The sequence below is a fragment of the Chelon labrosus genome, assembly GCF_963514085.1.
Source record: "Chelon labrosus genome assembly, chromosome: 21".
Lineage (NCBI taxonomy): Eukaryota > Metazoa > Chordata > Actinopteri > Mugiliformes > Mugilidae > Chelon > Chelon labrosus.
Window position 1 is genome coordinate 13,248,467 of NC_140354.1, and position 19,117 is coordinate 13,267,583.

The window sequence follows — 19,117 nt, forward strand, 5'->3', positions numbered from 1 at the left end:
CCCCTGACCTCCTCACCGCTTCTGGGGATCTGAAAAATGAACTTCTGACGCGGTAACACTTCTTGTGACTCGAGGGCGATCATTTAAAAGAAAATAAAAAAATATATATATCATGAAAAAAAAAAAAAAACAAGTGGTAAAATGAGACAAACATGTCAGCCGCTTTTGTGTCAACGTTACCCAGCAGGAAGTGGTGGAGAGGTGGACGGGAGAAGGGAGGACAGGTGGGATCGAAGCTGCATTATAGTCGTGCTTGTAGTCGTTATTTAATAAAATAAAAAGCTACTATAAAAAAGAAAGGCCTCAAGCGCCTTCAGGGGTGAAAATGAGAATAGTAATAGTAGTCTGAAACATAAAATATTATTTCTGATATAAAATTGAATAATATCTTTAATTTATAATGTCAAACGCTGTCATTTTGCTAAGTAACCAAAGCAGAGTAAACAACAGGCCTCAGTCATCTCCGTGTAAAATTTACCATTTTATTTTTGCTGTGATTAAAACAAAAGTTTCCTTCAAAAAAAAAAAAAAAAAAAACTAACTAAACTTTTTATCAACCTGATACCAACGCAGAATTTAATTAAAGCTACTGTTATAATTATTCAAAAAAAAAAGTGGGTGGACGAGGCGGAAAAAAAAAAAATCTTGGCAGCTCCAACCGTGGACCGTTCTAACAGAATGAACACAATTTAATGAAAGAAAAGACAAATCGCTTGGCACAGGGAAACGCTGTCCTATCAGAAACTGTTCTGAGTGATCTGACTGAAGAATGGATGGTGCGGCGAAGAGATGGATAAATATGCCTTCAGAGTAGTAAATGAATTGTAGTCTGTCTCTAAAACTCTGATTTAAGTGAATTATAAAGTGATCAGAGAAGCGCACACAAAGTCTATCTATCTATCTATCTATCTTTTTCTCACTTTCATTTAACTTTGCTTTTAACAATTAGCAATCTAACTATTTTCTGTTATTAACTATTAACTATTAAGGGCTGTTACATAAATTAGAGAAACAATGGATCGATAAACATATGAGAGGCTTTTCACGCTTTCACGTCACGTGGTCTCCCAGCTACATTTTCCATGTAATTTCTACCTGCTCTTACACTGCTCCCGCATTGATTTTGTGACACTAACACACCCTCCCTGCTGCAGGCAATATTGCTGTGTTTTTTTTTCCCGTTTCCTCCAAAAGTTGCTCATACATCACCGGAGTAGACAACAACAGGAGCAGCAGCAACAGCGGAGAGCGTTGAGGATTGTTATGACTAATTCCACAATGTTTCTATTCTATTATATTCTATTCTATTCTATTCTATAACATTCTGTTCTATTACATTCTATTCTATTCTGTCCCATTGTGCCCTGCCCAGGTGTGGGCCTCTTCTCTCTGTCACCTTGACCTCCCACTCTGCTGCGGGTCATCTCAGGTATCGATCAAGGTGTGTTCGGTCTGACTGCCGCACTTCCCCTCCCTCTGTCAAGTTTGTCAGCAGCAGCCATTCAGTTCCACGGGAGCCCATTGTTTCCGGCCACAGGTAGAGGTCAAATGCGCTGAGCAAAGATCCAGACACGGATATTAACAGGACACGGAAAGAAAAACACACCGGTCTTCTTCTTGCCAGTGGGATTTCTGTGTAGGCGCGTTTCGCATATTTGCATTTGGAGTTTGTTTTATTTGAATATTCAAATGTATTTAAATATGAAAATCTGTCCGAAGTCAGTTAAGTACTGCTGCATCTTCACACGAAAAAGTAATCCCTTTTTTTTTTTTTTTTTTTTACTAACCACAACCCATGTGCAATCTGCAATCAGCTGATCCGCAGTTAAAATAAAAAGAAAGGTCGTTTTTGTCTACTGTAACATTTAAAGGTGATATCGGGACATATTTCACCGAAAGAAAGAAAGAGCAAGAGAGGGAGTGGGGGGAGAGAGAAGATGACATACGGCGGGATATAGTGAGTGGAAAAGGTCAGCGGATCTGGATTTAAACATGTGACTTTTATGGCGGGTCAGTTCCGTTTACAGATCAAACACCAACAAGCTCAAACGGTAGCTTGTTTTTTTTTTGGGTTTTTTTTGGAGCCGAGGTGGGGGTGAAATGAAAAGTAATAAAATATTCAGGGAGCGGAAGAGAGCAGGCCTGAATAAATAACTTGAAAGTCCCCTTTCACAATTTACGACTTTCGACAAAGTTTGCCCCAGCAGCGGCTCACACAGAAAGCTTTTCAGTGGTTAAAAGCAGCTTTTTAAAAAAAAAAAAAAAAAAACTGCTCCTACTAACGCTGCAAATCGAGATTAAACGCGTCTCTAAAATGGATGAAATTGGAGCGACATTACGGTGAGACATCCCCCTATTTGCCAAGGCAGCGTTCGTCTCTCATTGAAGGGATTTTCCAGCTCCGTATAAAATAATATCATCTTGTCAAACCTTTTTTTTTTTTCCCCCAAGAAAAGCCAGATTTCCCCTCAACAGCAGGCCTAAACTGGCAGGGGAAAATGACAATGAACATAGGGTTAAACTGCGTCATTATCTGCAGCGACCGGACTTGTCAGTGCTCTGAAATATGACCGAGGTGAAAAAGCTACAGGGACAACGACGCAGAAGAGAAATGTGGTTTTGCTCCTTTGTGCAGTTTGAAAAATACATCGCGGTCCATTCCCCTGGTTATTGTCATGCAAAGTAACGGACAGGGAGAGAAATAAATGGAGGGCTGCAGATGCCTGTCCCTCCGTGTGGCGAGAATTAATCTGAGGCTGTTTTCTCGGGATTTCGCGTCGAAGCTGGAAAATAGGCTCCAGGAATAAGACTGTAAATTAATTTGGCAATGCTTCGGGCGAGTGAGCAGTCCGCGGCGTGTCAAGTGGAACTGGGAAATAGGTTGCAAACAGCAGGGAGGAGATAAAGGCAGACCTGAGAGCCGGCTCTAAAAATGACCAGAACAATAGACTGCTGCTTCGTTTAAACCAAATTAAACACCGTTCAAAAAAACCAAACCCCTAAAGAAAAACAAATCCTATTTCTTTTTTCTTTTTTTTTTTTGTGCAACTAAATCTATCTCGCTGCTTTGCTGCAACATTTGCTGCACAACATTTTCACGCACACAAAAAGATGCACTAGCTCCACACGGAGCTCAATCACATTCATTTCTAATAGACGTGATGCTACAACTCCTCAAAATGAACAGAGGCACATATGCACCGAGTGGCGAACAGCCTGTTCAGTGCTGTGTTTGCGATGATGGGGTGGCACCCCCCCAAAAAAACAACAACAACATTTTATTCCACAGCAAGATTATAATTAAAGAAACGACAAATTAGCAGAGGAAAACAAGCATCTGAAAGCTTACTGTAAAAGCTTGCAACATGTTGTGGTAAATCAGCGGCAATAAAAGAAACAAATGTCACACAGAATATGTTGTTCTTTTTCTTTGCAGTGTAGCACAGCGAGTTTCTTTCTTTGCTTTTGAATTCTTTGCAATTGTACCAGAGCACCGGCGCATCTTAAGTCAATTATTTAGCAAAGAAGCTATCTGAAATGGATTTAAGACCATAGGGAGAAAGTTGTCCGGGTGACCTTTAACCTTCCACTGACCACGACCTCGACTTCACCCTCCACAGTGTGGTGATAGTGCTGTGTGTGTGTGTGTGTGTGGGATGCATTTAGCCCTGAGACGTTTTAAAAACCCACATCTATCTATATCTGTCCATTCTATCTATAATAGTGGTGTCAGATTGTAAAGAGGAGTTAAGAAATCGTTGCCAAATTGTCTACAGTGCACCCTAAAGTCACACAGCTCCAAGAAGTTTAATTAGGCTACCTAATTAACCAGCATGCTAGTCTAGGAACAGTGAAGGAAATGAAGCCTGCAGAGAGGGTTCAGATCCCAGGGGCATGACGCGCACAGCCTATAATCGATCAAAAATATGAATTGATAAAGTCACTAAACCGGAGGAAGAGGAGGTAGGGGAGTAAAACGAGGAAGGGGGAGGAGGCAGGAGGGGGTTCTGCAGCAACTCTTACACGTGGCCTTCCTCTTGCTCCCGGCATGGGCAAAGCACCTGCCACACACATACACGGGCAGGAGCCAAAAGCTGGCACACACGCACCGACATGCAAATGAGTGAGCTTCATCTTCTTCTTCTACAAGGGGATTTAAATTTTTTTGTGTACTCACTCCTCTGCAGTCTGTAGATCCGTCTCTCTTTCCCGGTGTCGTCGAGTTAAGCCGTTTTCTTCCAGTAGCCGTCGTTTTATTTTTTTTTCTTTCTTGTTTACACCTTCAAGAAATCGGCATTTTCCCTCCTCAGTGAGAAGCCTTCCTGCTTGCTTTCACACAACAGTCCCCCGCATTTCTCTCTCTTGCAGAGCCACAGGTTTTTTTTTTTTTTTTTTCTGACCTCTTCTGGATTCTTCGTGTTATCGTTAAAAAAAAAAAAAAAAAAAAAAAGTCGCTGACATATCTTCTTCTGTTTTCCGGCACACGCGCAGAGACGCACACCCTCTGCTACGTCCTCGGGTCTCCGGTAAAGCGTAAACACGGCTGTGTCGGAACCGCACTGCTCACAATCCGCGTGTAAATGCGATAATACTGCACCGTTAGTGCCAATTTAACGGTGATAATCCAGCGAAAACAAAAAAAAGCCAGCGCTTCAGCCTTAACGTTGCGACACCAGCACCAGGCGTTCCGTGCGTAAAAAACCCGGGCTGCTGTGGAGACAGTGGGCTCTTTAAGGCATTAAGTGTTGTGTGTGTGTGCATGGACTCAAGTTTTCAAATTAATCTGCCAGTTTGGCACACTCTTTGTTTAATGGGTGAGGCGTGTCACCCCGCGTCCCCGGTACACATTTTAATATTGGTGAGACGCGCTGAACTCCCGTTCACCCCGAGAAAAGCCAAGCCCTTCTCCCCCCCCTCCTTCCATACCCTTTCTTTCTGCCATTTCCACCTCTCTTTCACTCCCTTCTGTCCCTCATCCCCTCTTTCTGTCATTTTGTTCTTTACCCTTCCCTCTCTCTCCCTCTCCGTCATACTAAATTGAGTTGGAGTCATTACTTTGAAGAAAAATGGTCAGTAGATGTGGAGGAGGGAAGGGTCTTTCTCATTTTCTCTCCCTCACACAGATTTTTCTTTTCTTCCGGGATCATTTCTCCTTTTCCTTTTGTTGTATAAATATAAATGACACCACGGTGCACGCTGACATGTGAACCCACAGCGTAACCGCACCATCGCTTCACAGAATTATACGGGAAGATTTCGGACAAGCAAATGTGTTGTTTTGCAGCCGAGTTCGTATTTTTATTGTGCTTAACGGGCTTCGAGCCGCGTGGAGATCCGGCACAGGGGTATCAGGTGGATTTATATTGATGTAATTCGAGTCTCTGCAGCCCTCAGATGGATTCTTATCGAGTTAACTGGAGCCATATGTCCACACTTCACCCCTGCACTCATTTCAATATTCCTTTTCTTATGTTTCAACATTTTATCACACAGTAAACAGAGTCCTATCATCGAGTAATCATTTTCATTTCATCCAACACCGTGTATTATATATGATAGCCTGCCCCTTCAGGTTTTTATATATATATATATATATATATATATATATATATATTTGGAAAGGTTGTGCGCAAAGATGGCGTAGACTATCAAAACTCTCGGCCTCCCGTTTGACAGACAGACAGGCGGCAGCTACGACCTAAACTAAATTAATTCGGTGAACTCGGGATGAACTCGGGACTAAAAGACAGAATCAGTAACGTAGTTATTCAGCCATTACCTTCGACTGTGGGGGGCTGAGGGAAGGGTGAACCGGGCCAAGCTGGTGTGCTACACCAACTTGTTTTATGTCAATAAACTGATTATTTATTTACTGCATTATCATTTTTGCTCCTCTGTGGCGACCCCATCCCCTTCATTTCTGCTGTTAACCAAAACATAGGTCTAATAATATGTGTCCAAACTGTGCTATTCGAGTGGAGCTGACGCGATTAAACGATTAGATGGAGTTATTCGAGAAGTTCGGTTATTCCAGTCTCAGCAACATGCAGATTTTACCTGACAGTTTAGCATTATGTATTTATTTATCCACGTGGTTGAATTTGTATGAATACCTGAACGTGTTGCTGGATCCAAACTGTACATTTGCCTTGTTCACTAATATAATTGTCATTCTTGTTGATAAAGACATAAAGGGTTAAGAAGACAGATGGAGGAAAAAAAAATAGTTTGAGGCTCATTCTTCTGAACTCGAAAAGTAAACTGAGGAGGACATTAATCTTACAGTGGAAAAAAAAAAAAATCAGATAAGAAGAGCAATATTTTTTGGATGGTGCACCAGATAAGAGTTTACTTTTGACAGGGTCATGGAGATAAGGTTGAGGAGAGGAAGAGCTCTGCTTTGCTAAACTCCCTCTCCAAAATGTATAAATAGCTCTTAGCTCCAAGCACAAAACCACCACTATGCAAGCGCTAATCTCTCTTTATGCACATATGAACACATACACAAACACACAAACCTCTAAGTGATAAATTAACAAAAGTTATTGATACACTATCAAATCCACATGCATATATATATATATATATATATATGTGTGTGTGTATATATAAAAACTTCTTCTTTGGACATTAATTATTGTTAAATTAACGTTTAATCTAAGGACCTGGTCCAAATCTGAACTCAGTCCTCAGCCCCTCCTTTGCATTATGCTATAATTTCTCCCACCTACACCCCTTCCCTAGCTCAGCTCCTCTGAGGATGTTTACTTTTTATCATACTGATGCAGTTTTACAGCATATTTTTTTATATATACATAAGGGAAGTAATTTCTAATTTAGAAAGATTAGTTCATGTAGTTGTGTAAACGGTTGTTGTGAGTGTACTAAATCTTTAGTTCTATATAAGGAAAAAACAAAACAAAGGAATTGAAATAAGGAAGTTGTTATTCAGTCTGTTAGTATAGTCTATATTTAAAGTCAGATTTGGACCAGGTCCTTAGATTAAATGTCAATCTAATAACAATTTTGCCCGTGTCCAAAGATACGCGTAACCAGTTTTCAAAAGAAAGTGGTTAAATTTGAAACAAATGTTAGCTGGTGTGAACAAAATGTGTAGCCAAACACCTGCAACTCCCCCCACACCCACAGACCTCCACCCACGCACCCGCCTCCGTGTCACCGAATAGCCTACCTTCCGCCCTCTCACCACCACCTTCAACCCGTCTATTTTTCCTGTCTTTCTTTTCCCTTCATCTCCCCCTCTCTGTACATTGCAGCGGCAGCTTTGCTTTTGTTACCGGGCAAGGGAAGGGGAAGGTCAGGCCTCAGCCTCTCCTTTGCCTCCTGCTATCATTTCTCTCATCTGTACCCCCTCCCTAGCTTGGCTCCTCCGACTCCCTCCCTCCCTTTTTCTTTCTTTTTTTTTTTGCCTTTGACATACAGCAATGGGTGTAGAATGGAGTGAGTGAGGAGAGGCAGGGCGGAACTCACGCACGAGGGTGAACTTTTGACCCTTCAACTCGGTGAACCTTCTGCTGTAGGCTGCCTGGACATCCAGTCATGTTGTTCTCTTGATAACAACCCTCCTCCTCTACGCCTCAGGCAGGAAGACAGGGGGAAATAAGAAAGAGAGAAACAGTATGCTGCTAATTCATTCGCTGCTCTGAATGTAGACCAGTTTTGTTTTTCAGTCTGCTGCTGCTGCTTTAGAAGGGAGTTAGCTTGTAGCTAAACGCTAAAAGGAGAGAAAAAACCCTTAAAGGAGGCCTAAAAAGTTTTATTTTTTGTCTTTCTTGCTGTTCAAGCTGCTCTGGTGTCTCCCTACACTCGCCATTAATCAACCGCAAAGGTGGCGACCGGTTTTGACAGCTGTGTATTTTAGCAGTGAGAGAAAGAGACGGGAGGTTGGTGCAGGTTATCGTCGGTTAGGATTCAAAAGGACGGGGGGCGCGTGCTGAGAGGGAGGTGCAGCAGCACGAGTGTAGGGCTCGCGGGGGCCCTCGAGCTGCCTCTCGCCGTCATCCTGGTCTAAAGCGGGCTCTGGTGGCGGCGCGAGAGAGCTGCATTCTCTGGGAAAATAATATATATTTATATATATATACATGTATATATATATATATATAGTCTGCGTCTGATAACACTGGAAGCCAAGATTAAAACGAAGAAGGATATCTCTAAAACGTTTTATATAAGTGTTTGTGGAGGGAAATATTTTACAAAGTAACATCAGAAAGCTTTAGCCAGTTTTAGAAGCTACGACACTGTGACCAGAAATTGATTTTCTTCTTATTTATTTGTTTAATTGTGAGGGACAACAAAAGACAGTTGAAGAATGAGTATCGGATGTATTGTTGTCTATAGGAGTGTACAGTTTAAGCTAATTTCCCACGCCAGTTTATTGCAGGGCTGCATATTATTTCGTATTATCTATATATTCTTATTCTTCTTGTTATTCAGTACAAGGTAGTCGTAGCAGGCTAATGTTGGGCAAAAGTTCCCCCTTTGCTTTACTAAAAAGTAGCCTACTCCCACTATTTAGCTAGCCTGCTAATGATTAAATTAACTAATTGCACTGACTGAATCCACATTTCCCTTAATAATATTCATACTTTTTTTTTTTTAAAGGCTGCAGCTTCATATATAAATAATATATAAAAGCATAAAACCAATATATTAGCCTCTGCATTGTAGGTAAGACTGTGTTTTTGATCACTATTAAACCAGGCTCTGCTGAGGTCTGTTGCACAGGCGCACTGTGATTATTTAAATAAACAAAAAATCCCCACCCATGACCTGGTTATTTGAAAAAAAATAAAATAATATTTGCAGGGTTATCGACTTGTCATAACCCATCGCCAAAGCAAACAAGCCATGTTCTGCTCTTATCACGGCTTTATTCACGGTCCTACAAAGCGGCACTGATAAGGGCTTTTGTCGACGGCAAACACTTTTAAAATAATAATAATCCAATCAAGGCTCGTTTCCCTTTGTTTTTGATTTAATACATTCGCTGTTGATTCACTTAAACGGATTAATTTAAACTAAGATCATAAATGATATTATGGCGGTTTCATTATAAGTAATGGTGTGCTTAATATGGTTTTAGTGATTGTCTTGTGTATTTATCCAATCTGCCACGGTTTAAATTGTGGAAGTTTCTCGTTTGTCCGAGATAAACTTCCCTCCCTTGCGATCCGGAAATGGGAAACACTTACAGATAAATAAAAGCAGCCACCTGTTAATTCTTCCCCCCCGGTGTTAGGTAAACAGACTCGCATGGGGGTTTAAGTGCGGCGCTCTTCTCCCCCGTGCGCCTGCGCGACCGTCTCCTAGCAGTGCGTGTCTCGAGCCTGTCTGCTGACCTCGCGGTGACTCCTCCTCGTGCATTATTCATGAGGCTTGGCCGCGCGGTTCACCCCTATCAGTATGCAGGCGACATTAAGGCTTCGCAAATGCCGATTTAAACGTAAAGCAATCACGGGAGATGCTGCTGCTGCTGAGGAAAAAAAAAAAAAAAAAAATAGGGGGGAAGAGTTCAGAGGCAGGAGCCCGTGTGATTGGGGAAGACGGGACAGTAATTGCCTCGGCACACGGCTTCTGTGTGACTATAAATACGCAGCAAGAAATGTTACGAAATCGCCTCAAATTATCAAATTAGAGCAAAATGAAGTGTGACACTGAAGTGGTTTCTGTAAAAACAATATATATATATAAATACTCAGGAGCTTCCCATGCCCGGGTCATTCACCTTTCTCTCAGCTCTCTCTTTCTCTCATGCCCTGCCAATAAACCCACCAAACACAACAAAACACACCCCACTTACTCCCACACAACACAAAGCCTCGCGACTCTCTCCCACGCGGACAAACACACACCTATGCAGTGCAAAGAGGAAAAAAGAAAAAAGAAAAAGGGCCCGCCGCATTAGTTACTCACCCCACTCATCATCACCAACACACAGGCTGTAAAGCCAAACTCAGCGCCTTGTGACAGCCTCGACAGGTTCAAAGGAGCAGCAAGCCCGTACACATAATACACATAATGCACATAATGCTGGGGAGAAGCGGCTCTGCAGGCTGCCTACATAAACGGGAAACAGATGACACACACAGCTTAAAAACAAAGGAGGCCATACAGAGCCGCTGCTCCTGCTGCTCCCGCTGCTGCTGCTGCGCCTTCCCATGCAGCCTCTCTCACTTTATGCCGACAAGGAGAAAAAAAAAAAAGGACGACATTTGTGTCACGCGTGTCATGTCCTGTCGCCGTGTTTATGTGTAAAGAGGGCAAGAGGAGGAGGTGATAGTGGGATTTCTGGTGGTGGTGGTGGTGGTGGTGGTGGTGGTGTGGGAGGGGGGTGTTTGGCATCATCATTAAAAGGAGGAAGTCGATGAAAAATTAAATGGGGAGGGTTTTTTTTTTTTTGACTTCCTGTTTACTGAACTGAAACTTCCTCAAGGAATCAGGTCTGTGTACACACATACACACTTGTGTAGTGTATGTGTAGGGCTCAAAATAAACGGCCTTCTGAATTTACAAACACGTGAGACAACGAAAAAATCTATTGTTATTATTGCAGTAGTAGTATTATAGTAGTAGTAGTAGTAGTAGTAGAGCAGTTGGGACTCAAACAATATCAGTAACACTTAACCCAGACTGACAGCAGAAGGATGTCTAAAATGAGTCTGTTAATATTTTTGTTTTTTTGTTTGTATCCAACTTTTTAAAAAATTCCGTCTGTTTCTTGTCTTTTCCCTGGGACATTATTTTTATTTATTTTTTCCTTGCTACTTGAATTACTACGGAAACTATAAACGCCGATTTTTTTTGTTCTTTTTGTTATCATTATTCTAGTTTTCAAAAAAAGCACCGTGAAAAAAAAACTTTTACCACAGAGAAGAGCTCCTTCCTTCACTTTTAACCCCCCCTCCTCTCCTCTGGTGTCTCAATAATTTATGGTATCCCAAACATGGCTCCAAATAACACAGTGAAGCTTGTGAAAAATCATTGCGATGGCGGAGGGCAGCGCCAGGAATCCCCAGACTGAAAATGCATCGGGGCAGGCTGACTTCACATGTAAAGTGAACATAACAAATGAGAGTTTGAGAGCAGAGGGACTTCCGAAAGCAGAATCCTCCTCTCTTATTAGCAGAGTGCGGAGGACACCGGATTAACTGTGTGGTCGCGACCGAGGGAAGCACACTCGTACGTGAAGTAGGCTAGTAGCTGTATAAATATTGTAAGAACAGGTTTAGTTTAGGTTTACTCTGAGTGTAAAACACTCTGTAAAACGGAGAGGGGGACACTTCATTTGAGAGCGTTAAATAGATAATATTAAAATAATAATAATAAAAAAAAGTAATGGGCCTAAATATAACAAATAAAATAATAATTAAAAAAAATCTTCTATAAATAGACATTTACAAACAAGATTTGCGCCAACTACTACGTTTCCTTTTTTTGGAGTTTCCATATGCTTCTAATGGCCTCTCTGCCGTATTTTTATTATTATTATTATTTGGCTATAAATACGATTTAGCAAACTTGTAATAAAATATATTTAAATAAATAAATAAATCATAGGCCTCTTCAGGTATCTAATTTTGTATCAGGCTATAGGCTACTGCTTTTTCTGTTGTATGTCAATGCTGGGATGTCATCCATCCCTCCATATTTTGTCGTTTGTCGGCCTCTTCCGGGTGCCGTGTTGCGTCATATTTAACATAAAAGGAGATTTATTATTACTTTTATTGTCTCATTGTGACGTCTACGTTTATTCGACAGTTAGACCATTGTGGATAAAATAAAATAATAATAATAATGAAATATATACCAAAAAAAAAAAGTTTGAAACTCAGTGTTTAAAGAAATGTGAGCATCCGCCGTGTCACGAGACATTAGACAATTGATGGATCTAAGCCATAAGGAGACGGTGCGCGCGACGAAAACGGACGGCGCCTCGTGACTGTTAGCCGAGCACCAGTCCCGCTTCAGACATCAGAGGGAAACTGTACTGAGATCTAATAAAGATTTAAAGTGTCAGTGGAAATAATAAGACGTGAACACGTCACCCCCACCCCCAACACAACCTACACTTATTTCCTCACTATTTCATAAATTACCATCGAGCCGTTGCCTTCTTTGGACGTATCCACCAATAATGGTTCTAACCGTGAATTTCTGAGTCTAAAATCAAAACATGATTACGCTGGGCGCGCATTCCCAAAAAGGTTTTTATATGTGGCTGTTAATAAAACGCCACTTCTATTGATTTTAAACGGATATTTGTTTCATTACGTTTTTATCAATACCGCAATTTCACCGAAACAGGTTTTGGGCCTACTGGTGGTTTAAACTGAGTCACGTGGCTTCCCTAGTACCGCTTTATCAAATCTATTAATAATTAATTCTGCTCCGTCAACGTCGCGTGCCTAAACTGGTTGCTTTATCATTGTTTATGTGGGCGTTAACTCTGATCTGAAGGCTGTTAGATAGAGATCCGCTAGCTTCTCTGGAGATTTGCAGATTCTGGTATTTGGGTCTTTCTGGCAACCTGAACGCTTGTGCGTCACGTGGTTTCATTCTTTATGTACAATAGGCTATGTGTGTGAGTTTGCTCAAGGCTGAGAGAGAGAGTGTGCATCATGCAAATACATCATGCAAATGTAAGTTCGAAAATTGCGTCAATATTTGGTCCAGGCTGATGTTACATTTTCAGACAACATGCCACACATATTTTGTTTGTGATTTCGCATTTTGGATTGTGATTATTTTCGCACGAAGAGTTGGAAATTATTCTGCGTCCAGTTTAAGTTTGCTTCAGTCCAAACGCTTTTCATTGCAAAAAAAAAAAAAAAAAAAAAACAACAACAAAAAAACAGCTAGTGTTGTGCCATGTACAGGCTACTAGTGCGTGCCGGCTGACAATCAAACAAGTCCCCAAAGATCTGTTGTGAAATAACCCGTCCAAATGTGAACCTTGGAAATGTTTGTATCCACGAAGCTTTTTCACACACACCCATCCTGCTTGGAAAATGCAAGGAAGGGGAGGGGGGGGGGGGGGGGGGGGACTCATATCACTCCAGTGTGTGGGTCTGCGTTAGCTTATGTGTGCTCTTGTCCATCAACTTTGTGGTTAGTCTGAGCACACATGGGCATTTTTACAGCTCTTAATCCGTCATTGAATCCATTTTACGCACAAGATGGCTGTGCGTAAAAATGGTGTTTGAGACATTTGATCCGCTGGGAATATGCGCGTCGGATCAGTTTTGCTCCTTCAAAAATCACATACACTGCAAACAACAATATACGTTTCTCTGTGTCGGCTGGTGTGCTTTTCGGCGAATGCAACCGTCAAAACAAGTCGATGTCAAGATGCAAGATGAGAAAATTCAATGATTGCAGCTGGGCTTTACGCAGTCTTAGCTTCCTTCAAACTTCGCGGCTACAACAGGTCACCTCTCCACACTGGCAACCCCTGTGCGCCATCATTACGCACACACACACACACACACACACACACACACACACACAAAAAAAAAAGTGACGCGCGTATGTGGAGCGACACACTAATGCGCGTGTACCCACACAGACACAAACACGTTCATAATCTCTCTCCATCTGTGACGCCACGACCGTCGCGCGGCCCGGGCCAGCCACAACAAGCATTCTCAAATGTCTCAAAAAGACCGGAGCTGGGCAGCACTCCGCGAGTCCGTTAATACAAGAGCACTACACAGTGAGTGAGTGACATGTTAATTACTCACCTCTCTCGTTTTACAAAACCCCACCCCTCTCTCTACTTAGCCCCTTCTTACAAGCAGCATTCAGACTCTACTTACTGTGCGTCCTGGCCTTCTCCCTCTACCGGGGTTTCCCAGAGTCCGGAGCGGAACGAAACAGAGATCGCGGGTCTCCAAGAGTGTGAACCGGAGCTGGAGCAGCGGCCGGTAGTAGTGGCCTGCTCTCTCTCTCCGACACACGCTCCCTCCCTCTCCCACTCTGTCTCTACTTTACTGACCCCTTTAGGATCCCTGCGAAGCCGTTAAACCGTCACTTGCTTTCTAGAATGTGAAATATATAGTACATTGTCAACTCCCCAAAACCATAAAACTAACTTTATGGACCCCACGTGACCAGAGGAGAGCCAGTGAGAGGTATCAGTCTGAGGCCAGGCCTGATCTTTACGATCCAACTTGGAGATAAAAACGCTCATCTGTTTGACATGTAAATGTCAAAGCTGTCTTCTTTTTTATAGTTTGGCCCAAAGCAGAAGGGGATTAGCTTAAAAAAAAAAAAAAAAAAAAAAAATATCTCAACACGCATACACACATAGAAGAGGCAGGAGATAGAGGTTGCGTCCAGATGTGTCCCCCGCCATCAGCTTAGACAGAAGGCCGTGCATGAGCAGGGAAAACGGCAGCACCATCAGCCGGTGAGTTTAAAAGTTCAGTTGGTTGTTTACAGTTTGAAACCAGGAGACGGTAACTTAATTTGTCCGGGAGTGGCCTCCGTTCGGGCGGAAAAGGGAGAAAAGTGACCAATTTGTCCTCGGCAGGTAGTTTGTTGTGTTGGCGTTGGTCAGCGGGGATGGAAACTGACGTGTGCGCGTCCGGCCTCGAGCTCGTTTAGTGATTAGCGAGCTCGTGATGCTGCTGTGGTCCAGGATGTTGTCGCCTTGGAAATGTGGCGTTCAGGGTTCTAGGGGAAAAAAAAGCCTGGTGAATAGATGACAGACCTCCGGGCGACGGGTTTAAACTTTTCTACGCTCAAGACGCTGAGAGGGCGAAGATGCACAGAAGTGAATTGTGTCGTGATGTTTCGTCTGCAGGAAATGGACTCGAATTTAAAAGTTATCCAAGACTCATACGGTTTAATTCGGATCGAGATGCCAGGCTTTTTTTTTTTTTTTCCTCCTTCTTCTTTTGCATCCAAGGCAAAGTTTATAATGTGACAGCTCATGTCGAGACACAAACTCGTGCAAGAAATATGTGATTTGCAGCAAATACACCAAACAGTCCTGTTAATTTGAATTGCACGAACCGTTTTAAGGTCAAAGTGCGCTTACATCTAGATCTGGAAACCCTTTTCCCTTTGTTATCGTTCAAACTTCTAAGTCCTAAACGCCACCGCATGGTTCGAGGAGCACAAGAAACGTCAATATAATTGTTGTTGATTTTTATTTTTCTCCAAGTTACAAACAAATACAAAAAGCTCACTGGCAGAACGCTCACAGGCCTTTAAAGGACGGTAGCCATTTCCCTTCCATGCGTGCACACTCTCACACCTGCGCGCACTCATCCACACTGCAACTACAAATAGCCAACTGGTCACATTTAAAAATGTCAATATATATTTATATACACCATTTTTCTGAAACATAGATCCAATAATTACAATAGACATAATAACAATATAATACAGTTACGTTTTTTGATAGCTATACACAACATTATGATGGATACGGACGCACCACACGCACGCACGCACGCACACACGCTCACACACACACACACCTTGCTTCTTCAATAAAAAATACGGGCAGATTTTAATGGTGAGTAACGAGTGGAGTGGGCAAAGGGGGCGGGAGGGGTTTAAACTATTAGGATATAGGTGTTGCTGGGTCATGTAAATAACTTACAATAAGAGCTCACATGCTAACTTTTCTAGAAAGCACTTGGTCAATTACAAAACATCGCACTTGACACAAAACGATATTTAGTCAATAAACAATAGGTAGCCTAGGTAGCAAGGTTGTACGGTAGAAAGTAGGTAGCATATTCTTCCTTGACTCCTCTCCTCCGGACAGCCATTTTTTTTTTTTTTTAAACGACGACAACATACAGTAACGATAAGTTTTTGTTTTTTTTTACAACAAGAGCAAGTACCACAGTCATTATTTTATTTTTTTTGTTGCCCTAAAACACCAACAGACCAACATGCCGAACAAATAAAAAGTGCTGCGCTGCCGTACAGTTCTCAGTTGATAGTGTGAATTTTTAAAATCTAGATTTGGAATATGTTTGTGTGTTTTCTTCATCACTGTCTTCTCCTGTCCCTCCATTTTCCGTTGGCCTCTTTTAGTTTTTTCTTCATGTTTTCTTAAAATTTCCCTCCCGTTTGTTTCTCGGTTCCCTCCTGAGAAGCCTGTACATGGTAGCAACCTTTCCAACGAGATGGATGGTTGTATTCTTCTTCTTCTTCTTCTTCTTTGTTTTTCTTTTTTTTGTTGTTGTTTTTTTTTTCCTAAATGGCACAATTTCTATGGTTGGAAGGCGCTGCCAGGGGTGGCAAGGCTCATGCTTTTCAGTTTGTTGTCCTTCTTCCACTTCATCCTCCGGTTCTGGAACCAGATTTTGATCTGACGTTCCGTGAGACAGAGCGTGTGCGCGATCTCGATCCGCCGCCGCCGCGTGAGGTACCGGTTGAAGTGGAACTCCTTCTCCAGCTCGAGCGTCTGGTAGCGGGTGTACGCCGTGCGTGCCCGTTTGCCGTCGGGGCCCGTCATATCTGAAGGTTTGGAGCAGACAAAAGGCTGTTAAAGGAGCGTGTTTGGATGCGCACGTATGTGACATAAACGGGCCATCAGTGGGAAATAAGACACACACACACACACAGAGGGGGCGAGCAGTGCAGGGCAAATAATTTACAACATCCTCGAATGCACCAAATAACAGATCCACCACGTTTTCTCTGAAATATCACTGGATAGCGTTTTCTGAAGGCTTGCTGTGCTGCTTTCTAGTTGATTATAAATATACTGTGCCCATCTCCTCAATATACACACCAAACGTTCACACAATACAGAAGCTTTATCTGAATCCAGCGTGCGTAAAGACGCACCAATATTGCGTAAAACTGGCACTCAGCATTTTTATTTCAACCATTTATCCCCCACAGCCCGTGCTAAAAGATTTGCTTTTATTTGCTGCATTGCTATTTTCTCTTCACCATCACCCTCTGGATTCCCCCCCTTTTCACTCTCTCTAGCCCCCTTCAGGATTTTATTGCCCGTCCTCTGCCTCACCTCTCTAATAGCCTAAAGTTCCCACACCTAATAAAGCTTCACTTTTCAAAGGCTTCAGCTTCCAAAGCCTTCGTAGCCTCTCTCCTATTTTTTTTCTTCACTCTTTCTTCTTTTCCCACCCGGCTCTGTCTGCGCTCCCCAGCCTGTCTGTTGGGCTCTGCTGCCCGGCTTGCCTCTCCCCCTGACAGATTTATGACACTTTTGTGGAATTTGCTAAAATAGAAAGAAACGCGGAGGGGGCAACCATCCGGCGTCCCTGGATTCTACGGGAGGAAAATGTAAAACAAATTGCACCCTGATGCACTGAGAAAACACGCTAATGCGTAACTTCTTCAGCTGGTTAACTCGAGGCTGCCCAGCTGTTACTTTTTTGAATTCCCAACTAGTAGAAGACAATTAAAAATACGCATCTGCACTAAACCAAAAAAGCAAAAATAAATCAGATATTTTGACCTTTTTTTTTTAGGAGTCACACACCTCGTTGATGGATTTTTGACAGCCATATGAAAATATGATCTTGACGCAATGGAAAAAGGCTTGGTGGGGTGTAGACAGAAACGAAGAACCGTGGCTAATTGTGTGTCTTTAAGCTATTCTCAAGCAGCCAGTTTACTCAAATCAAATCAAAGCAGCAATAAGTCTACTGAATCTTTGGTGTGTGTACAAAGAAGCACGTAGCTCTATGGCTCCCCAGCCTCTACAAGCACTTCACTGTCACCGGCCCCATGTGTCCATACATATAGCTACAAACTATTGAGCCAGCATTATGAATATTATCGCCCTGGAACTTCTATGATACAGAGCTAATAAGCTGTAAACACGAGAGCAGCATGTACCATGGCTAATGTGCAGCTTTCTCATCCAGGGGAATATCTGTGGAGCCTCGCTGCCCGTGCTGCCAGCGGCTGATCCCGCCGGGCCGCCTTCCTGCTTCTGCACGGGCTGCGGGTGCCCGGTCCTGGGTGGCGGGTTACCGCCGTGACGGACGTCCCGGTTGTGCTGCAACTCCTCGGTCTCCGGCGACGCGTCGTCCAGCTCCTTGAAGCGCTGCGCCGTGCCGCCGCCACCGCCGGAGGAGGCGGCGGACAGGTTTGGAGAGCTGAGATTACCGCTTCCTGGTTGCTCCGAGCGGGGAGACGAGCTCTGGGCGCCCAGCTTCGAGTTCTCACTACCGTGTGACAGGAGAGAGTCTTCCGCAGAGGCGAGGGAGCAGCTGGACGGTTGTCTGAACCCCCGCTCCTGTGCCGGGGAGCCGAAACCCCGGGAGTCCCCGACCACCGAGCCGTCCCCGAAGTGTCCTCCGGTGTTGGCGCCGCTGCCGCTCCCCCCTCCCCGGTTGGTGACGGTCAGATCCATGCCATTGTAGCTGTAGCCGTAAGAGCCCGTCGCATGGTGCATGGTGGCGGAGGAAGAGTCCCTGTACGCCCCGCCGTTCATTGCGCCGCTGCTGGCTCCATAATTTAGCAGTTGATAGTCGGGGCCATTTGGGTAGCGCCCCGAGAACGAGTTTACAAAGTAAGAGCTCATTTAGGTTGTTTTAGAGAGTTGCAAGCTTACAGTTGAGTACTAAGGGGCGCTTGATTTGTTAGATTTCTCTTGGTCGTTATAACGCGGGTACTTTCAACGATTTATGATGTATTAGTGAATTATGGCGTTGCACTGTACTTCGTTTTTAGCTATGTATGCGCCGTCCAAATATGGGGGTGGGGTGGCGTGTGTGTGTGTGTGTGCGTTTTGGATGGAGTGTGTGTGTGATGGGGGAGGTGAGGGGTGAGGTGAGGGAGGAGAGAGAGAGACACAGGGAGAAGGAGGGGGTGCGGTCACGTGCTTTTGTTGACCAGTCGTAAATTCTCGCCGATGACTTTGGAGAGGTAATTCATGCTCTGAGGTTTCTAATGATAATGGGCTGGGCGGGGGCAGCTCTCTCTCTCCCTCTCGCTCTCTCTCTCGCTCTCTCTCTCTCTCACACACACACACACACACCCTATATTCAGCTCGAGGTGCCGGGGGTGGGCTCAGAGCGCCACCTACTGCAGACATAATTTATTGCACCGATCACAAAGAGGGAGGGAGAAAGTAGACCCTCCAAAAAAA

At 43.4% G+C, this 19,117-nt stretch overlaps 1 protein-coding gene across 1 annotated transcript; it reads right to left on the bottom strand.

The window, feature by feature from the left end:
* Window positions 1-15,157: 15,157 nt before the first annotated feature.
* On the bottom strand, window positions 15,158-18,550 carry hoxb5a (homeobox B5a; the record flags this gene model as incomplete). Its single annotated transcript, XM_084571466.1, has 2 exons — window positions 15,158-16,506; window positions 17,860-18,550. 2 exons carry the CDS (start codon window positions 18,548-18,550, stop codon window positions 16,259-16,261), a joined length of 939 nt encoding a protein of 312 aa, XP_084427592.1. The 3' UTR covers window positions 15,158-16,258.
* Between the last annotated feature and the right edge of the window lie 567 nt (window positions 18,551-19,117).